At 30.4% G+C, this 7,642-nt stretch overlaps 1 protein-coding gene across 3 annotated transcripts; it reads left to right on the forward strand.

Annotated features, from left to right (window-relative positions):
* The first annotated feature begins 1,472 nt into the window (after positions 1–1,472).
* Positions 1,473–4,374, forward strand: LOC114759512 (protein PLASTID MOVEMENT IMPAIRED 2-like). Of its 3 annotated transcripts, none has more exons than XM_028948693.1 (3): positions 1,473–1,610; positions 1,739–1,890; positions 2,566–4,374. In XM_028948693.1, the coding sequence occupies exons 2-3, from the start codon at positions 1,759–1,761 to the stop codon at positions 4,243–4,245; spliced, it is 1,812 nt and encodes a 603-aa protein (XP_028804526.1). In that variant the 5' UTR covers positions 1,473–1,610; positions 1,739–1,758; the 3' UTR covers positions 4,246–4,374. The 3 variants fall into 3 exon arrangements, with proteins under 3 accessions (XP_028804526.1, XP_028804525.1, XP_028804524.1); XM_028948692.1 differs by having other exon boundaries at positions 1,474–1,614; positions 2,563–4,374; XM_028948691.1 differs by having other exon boundaries at positions 1,474–1,610; positions 2,563–4,374.
* Positions 4,375–7,642: the final 3,268 nt, after the last annotated feature.

The raw sequence follows: 7,642 nt of genomic DNA on the forward strand, positions 1-7,642 counted from the left end.
AACTATATTTTTATCTATTTTTTTTATCATAGATATAACATTTTTCAATTTTATTATTATATAAAAAACTAGATATACATTTATTTTACATGTTGTATTGAGCTTTTAAAATGATCATTCAAGTAATTAATAACTTATAAAAAATACTGCCTATAAATTTTAAACTGACATGTTATCTTACCATTTTTGGTGTTCTTTGTTAACCAAAAGGTTAAAGATATTTTTGGTTTGATTTGATTTGTTAGTGTTTTGTTTATTGAATATTCATGGATGCTGATGACAATGAAAGGGGGAAGCTTTATTTTTTTCCCCATATTTATTTTTTCACCTACATATTCGGTAATTGTTGATCTGGCCTTCTGGTTATATTTTTTATTATTCATGTTTTTATGAACACCGATGATGATAAAAAGGAAAAAAGGTTTATGATGTGACATCTTATGATAAGATAATATATTAATATAAAATATAAGAAAAGTTAGAAGCAGCACTTTTTTAATAAATTATTTACTTGAGTGATCATTTCAAAAATTCCATGTAATATGTAAAATAAGCCTATGTCTAGGTTTTATATTCAAAAATAAAATTGAAAAACGTTATATCTATGATAAAAAGTTAATAAAAATATAGATAAATACTCTTTATCCTTAATAGAAGAGTTAATTGGACATTAAATTTGATTCTAAATATAAGATTTTAGTTCATTTTACTTTTCATATTTATCATTTTCTTTCAAACTAATTTACCTAACTTATAAATTGATATATTATATAGAAGTCGAGTGACAATTTTGGATAAGGTGAATTGCTATATTTTTACTACTTTTGAGGTGAAATTGCACCAAAAACAAAAAACTTCCAGATACTCACAGCTTCTTTTCAAAAACTTTCAAGGCAAAAATGCTTTTTAACTAAATGAACGTTGGTTGACTGTTTGGGTTTATTAGGACGTGATGAAATCGCTATGTTTTTACTTTCAGGATAAAATTGCACAAAAAAAAAAACTTCCGGATACCCGTAACTCTTTTTTGAAAACTTTCAGGACAAAAATGCTATTTAACCCTTAAAAAAAAGACACATGACAAAATAATTTATAAAAATTTGAGGAAAAATGACAACAAAAATACCTATTGAATTTCAAAATGACAAATAAGTAATTTTGACAGATTTTAAGTAATAAAAATCATTACAAATATATAGTTAAAACCATTACAAAAATAGTCAATATGATTTATTTATCTTTTCAAAATTTAACAGGTATTTTACTATTATTTTCTCAAAAACTTGAATATTTTCCAACTATTTAATAGCATGTGTAATAAAGTTTTACAGAACGTAAAAACTTTGTTTGGCAAGTTCTGGAGAACAAAGACAAGGAATTAAGAGAAGATGGTCCCTAAATTCGAGAAGCTGCCAACAAAAATTTGGATTCCGTTAACGGAAGATCCAAATTACACACTGTGATAGAATCTAGCGATGTCTCCAATATCAGCCATTCATTGGTTTTCCCTCCCTCCTACTCCTCTTCTTCTTCGTCGTCGTCTTCGTTCGCCATTGAACCTTCGAACTCTTAACCACAAGACCCAAATTCAACATCCGTCTGAGTCTCAGGTATGTATGGTTCACCTTTTCTACCTCTTGGACTCTCTTCGATAATACTGTAACTAGCATCCTCTTTTAAGAACTCCAGTACGTAGCAGAGAAATGCCGAATATACAAACTAAAATCTTTCTTCGCAGATTTTTGTTGAGAAGGATAAATGGAAATGAATGGGTCACAGATTGATAGAACAAGAGTTGGGTCGGTTAAAACAGCTATTAGCTTTTATGGTGATAAGATTGCAGATAGTAATACCTCTTCTGTGAAGAAAACCTACCCGGATTTCTCGGCGGTAAGTTCAGATTTCAGAGCACTGAAAATCCCTCGTCAACTATTTGCTTTTGTGCGGTATATACTACTTATATCATATATTCTTCTGTTCAAGTTTAACTTATTTGGTTGCTTCTTAGAATTTTTCTAAATTTTAATTTACTCTTTGCCACGGCCATTGTTCTATATGTGTAGTATGATTAATGCAAACTTATCCAAATAATATAGGCTAAATTAAGAATTTTTAAATAATAAGGATATATTAAATACAGCAGCTCAATAGAAGTTGAGTGGAAATCAGAGGCCTACTGCATAGTTTGACTTTTGCTAATTTTTATAGTTCTTTTTCTTCGTGCAAGAAACTTAGAACATTGCATAAAAAGGATAATTTTAAATTCCGTCTCAAACTTTTTGAAAATGTAACAGTGACGCCAAGGAGTATGCATAAGATTCACTTACTTTCTTTTCTATTACTTTCTTTTTCTCTGTTCTTTCTTTGAAATTTATGGAGAAATTTTCAAGGAAGAAATTCAGAGAATCCAAATTTATTTTCTTTTGAGTTTGGTTGTGTTATGGGAAGGTTTATTGAAAGGATTACTAGACTGTTGTTTGTGGTTTCTTCACTGACACAATGTAGCTTTTGGACCCTAAATTATCTCTTTCTTTTGTCGAACATATCTGTCTTTTCACTCAGAAGCCATCTCCAAAAGGAAGAGAAACCCAAAGAGTGAGAAGGGATGTTAATCAGAACAAAGAAAGCAGATGGGCTGCAGAATCTGAGCGAGCTAATCCAAAGAACACAGTGAAAGGTATCTCTTCAAAGATTGAAGAATCAGGCTCGAAGGCGAAGGCTTTGGTTGTTAGGAAAAATGAGAGTTACGATTATAAGCATGTCATGAGAGAGTTGGAACTCATTAAGCAGGAATTGCAGAAGCTTAAGTTTGATGTAGCTTCTGTTATGGAGGAGAAATTGCGAGCTGAGGAGGAGATAAAAGCATCAAGGTCAAAGATTCTGTCGGGTTCAAGAGCTGCAGATGAACTTAGGAAGGAGATTGAGGATGCTAATGAAGATCATGTGCTTGCAGAATTGGCCAGGATAGAGGCTTTGAAAGAATTAAGAGAGATTGAAGCTCAGAGAGAAGAAGAAGAAGCTCAATTCTTATCTAAAATGGAAACCACTAAGAAAAAGATGAAGGAGGCTACTGATGAGATAGAGAAGTCAAAAGAGCTTGAAATGAAACTAGCTGTGACAATGTCTGATGTTGAAATTTTACAGAATGAACTGAACTCGGTTAGAGAATTGGATGGATCAAGAGGCTCTTCTTTGTTACAGAATATAACACAAGAACTGCAAGCAGCAAAGAGAGAATTGGCTTCAATCAAAGAAGAAGGTTTTCAATTTATGGCTTCCATAGATGTCATAAGAAATGAGCTGAATCATGTGACTACTGAGTTGGCTCAAGTGAAGGAGGAGGAGGGAAAAGTGGAGTCGAAAGTTCAGAATCTCAATTCAAAGCTTTTGAGAGCAAAATCAAAACTGGAATCTGTATCTAATGATGAAGAAAAAGCCAAATCCATAGCCACGAGCTTATCAGTTTCTCTCGAAGAACTAAAGGCAGAAACAGAAGCAGCAAGAAAGGAAAAGGAGATCATTACTCAAGAGAACAGAACCACCAAAGAAGAAATCAAAGCAACTGAGCTTGAGATTGATATGAATGAGGAAAAACTACAGGCTGCCATGCAAGAATTGGAAGTAATAAAAGCATTAGAAAGTGAAGCTTTGGAGAAGCTGAAAACTCTCACTAAAAATACCATGAGAGAAAGAGCTTTAGCAGCTAAGCATAGTTCTACAATTACTATCTCAAAATTTGAGTATGAGTATTTAACTAATCATGCAGCTGTGGCTGAAGAAATTGCCGATAAAAAAGTTGAAGCAACACATGCATGGATCAAAGCTCTTGAGGCAAGCGAACATGAGATATCAGTAAGGACTAAAATAGTTCTGAGAGAGATTAAAGAAACAAAGAAGGAGGAAGAGATAATGGAGGTTAATCCGAAGGAGAAGCTGGTTTCAAAAAGAGTTAGCCAAGACAGGCTAGAGAATCTGGCAGGAAAACGTGGGAAAAGTTCAAGCAATTATAATTTGCAGAGATCAACATCTAGAAAGAGCATCAAATTATCCAATGGCACTATGGTTCCTGCCAAGCAAGCCAAGTTTCAGAAGTCAGCTTCACCAGCTGGTAGGCATGTGAGTCTTTTCGCTATGAGGAAGAAAAAGATGGTAATCACACATTTGGCCAGCCTTTTTAAAGGCAAGAGAAACACAAGGAATTCATATATCAGAGAAAATGAGAGAAAACAATGGGACTCTGTATAATTTGCTTAAAATGTAGCAGAGGGGAAGAGGGTGAGGTAAACATGGATATTCCTCTTCATTCCCTCCTCTTTTTCATTTTTCCACTTTTGAGTTATTCCCACGATATTCATCTTTCATTTTCATGCTTCATCCGCGATACTGGCTTTGATCTGTCATCCTCCAAATCACGTGATTTTATTCTTTTTTTTCTCTTTATTAGACCCCAATTTGAAGGTGAAGGTAACAAAGAATAAAATTAATACAATGGATCAAGTAAGTAATATTCAGCATATACACTTGATCCTAGCCAAAGGGCTTAGAACCTGTTTGGATTGCCGGGAAAAGCACGGTGCAAACTTTAAAAGCCACGGTGGACACTGCTTTTGATTTTATTTGTTTTTTTTGTTTGGATTGACGTTTTTTCAGATGGACTTATGCTCAAAAATAGCTTTTTTTCCGACGTGACTTTTAGGTGCTTTTTTACCGCACCGCTCCTGGCTTCTTATTCCCTTTTTTTTAATATGTTCTTTCATTTTTGTCTATACTACTCATGTTTCTTTATTGTCCTTATTTGCCTGTGTCTCATGATGCAGATTTGGGGTAACATTATATATATACACACGCATATTCATTTTATTTGTTGTTATATTATTTTATTTCCTTATGTTACTTATTTTATATAATTTTTATTAAAATAAATTTTTTAGTATTTACAATTTTTTCCAATAAAATATTTATTATTTTATTTGTGTAATTTTAATTTTAATATTTTTTAGAATTATTACATGATATGCATATAATATTTTTATTTTATAATTATAATCTTATTTATTTTTAATCATTATCACATTAAAAACATATAATATAAAACATTACTATTTAATAAAGATCATGTCATTTTTAATCATTTTACATTTAAAATTATTTTTTTATTAATCATTTAAACAGGTTTTAACTTTTCAAACTGACTTTCTATAAATGTCAATTCAAATATAAATCACATTATAATAACTGATTTTTATTCCAACTCATGCTTGCTAAAATCAGATGAAGTAAGAGTCAGTTTTACTATTGCTATTTCAAACACACCCTTAGTCGGGTATAAAATAGTACAACCTCCTTTTTTTTTATTAGAGAATTTTGGAATGATTTTCTTTGATCATGCTTATAAGAAACAATTTGTCTGGGAATATTTATTAAAAAACAATTTCCCTCATTAACAAAGGAGAATAATATTTATGATGAATTAAAAGCCACTAATAAACTTTATAAATAAGCATATTTGAAAAAAATTTGCATTTATAACATATTTATTGCATCTAATTAATTTTAATCATATCCATTTATCTTAATAGTCCATTTATTTTAGTAAGTCATTTTATAATATTTATGAAAACACTAATACTTTCTTTCATAATAAGGCTTTTTATATGAGTATTGTTGATAATTATGACAAAAAAGAAAGAATGACATAAATTATTAAAAAAATGTATTTAATTAAAGTATTTGTGAAAATATAGGATAATAACAAAACAATCAATCAATTTTAATTAATTTTCTTAATTTGTATGAAGTAGCTAAATATGATTTATAAACAGGAATAGAGAAAGTATATATAGAGAAGACTAGTTAAGTGTCAAAATATCAATCTCGGTGGAATTTAAGATATGATTATTCTTTTTGCTTATAAAACTCCCTTGGTGGATCCACAATCCAAAAGATTTTGTTCCGAGTTAAAATAGGATGTGTTTGGTATCACTTTGTGTGTGAGAGTATTGTGAATGACTTTCGCGGATCAAAAAGCTGCTTCAATGGTTAAAAAGAGAAGGAAAAAAAAAAAAAAAAAACTCTAACACACATGCATATGTACAGACACATATATGTGACACAGCATTTTGATTAAATGATTTATGGGGCTCAATCCACTTTAGAAATAAAGCAACTTCTTCTTGTTTTTACTCACGTAGCCGAGCCGACCCGACCAGGGGAGCAGAGAAGTCAAATCCTAATAACAATCTTGTCATTATACACGTCTCGAATATGATTTTTTCTTATAAAAAAAATACTTATGTCTGGTAAAATAAAATCCTAATGACCATGTCACAAACATGTCAAAATCATTTTAGAAAAATGATAATGTAATTTTTTTTCCCATAACTCACGCACTTAGCGTTAATAATGATATTTTTCTGTCGTGATGGAATTGACTGAAGTCACTTTCAAATGAGCAATTATGTCGTCTGTTTGGCACAGTGGTCACAGGTCCAAAAACTCCTTATTTCAGTTTAGAATCACGTTTAAAATTTTAAGTCTATTTAGCTGAGTTTTGGGCCCATCCTACTTGTGAATTAGAAGTAGGATTCAACGCACCGTTTGAATAAGTTAATCTGAGCCACTTTTTGAGCTTATACACCGTGCTTATAGTTGACGAAGTAACCCGAAAATACTACTTCCAATCTTACTTATAAGAGTCAATTGATTAATTTGAGAAAATTAAAGAAAGAGGTTAAATTAGTTATTTGTAATAAATAGATATTGTCTTTTTTAAAATATCCTTACTAATCAAGTACATTGACTAAAACTATAATTATTAGAAGGACTATCTTGAAAAAATTGAATAAATGTGAGAGACAAAATAGATTGAGATTTTATATTTAGGACTAACATAAAAGTCAAATGAGATCTTGTATTAAGAACGGAGGTGGTAATAATTAGAGTCTGTGTTACTTTTCTCTCACTCTTGTACCGTTACTCTCTCGTTCCAAAGCTTGTTTATTTCTCTTGGCCACACTCGTTCACTCTTGTCCCTTTATATTTACAAAAACCTTTTTATCATATTTCTAATTTTGTAAAATATATTTCATTCATTAAATTTCACTTCTTCCACTTAAACTAATTTGAGTTCGTTATATTATGTAAATTCATTTTTTATCATTTTTATTACTCCTTTAGTCCTTAATATATGACCTAATTGTTAAGTTGATCTTATTCCTAAATAAATATCCATAAGAGTAATTTAGAAAAAATTAATAAATGTAATAAATATGTCTTATATTTAGAACCAAGATCAACATTTTTCTAAATATAAGAGCTGTTGATATGAAGGGAGAATATTAAAAAAATAATTATAGTATTTTAGAAAAAAACATACTCCTCCGGTCCTTATTATAAGACCCATTTGACTTTTTATTTGGTCCTAATTATAAGACCCCAATCCATTTTGTCTCTTATATTTATGCATTTTTTCCAAGATAATCCTTCTAATAATGATAGTTTTAGCCAATATACTTAATTAGCAAGGATATTTTAGGAATGACAACACTTATTTATTATAAATAACCAACTTAACTTACTTCCTTAATCTCCTCAAATAAGTCAATTGAGTCTTATAATTAGGACCGGAGGAGTATCATATTTC

This window comes from Neltuma alba, unplaced genomic scaffold, assembly GCF_004799145.2.
Source record: "Neltuma alba isolate B1F8T4 unplaced genomic scaffold, ASM479914v2 tig00010857_pilon, whole genome shotgun sequence".
NCBI lineage: Eukaryota > Viridiplantae > Streptophyta > Magnoliopsida > Fabales > Fabaceae > Neltuma > Neltuma alba.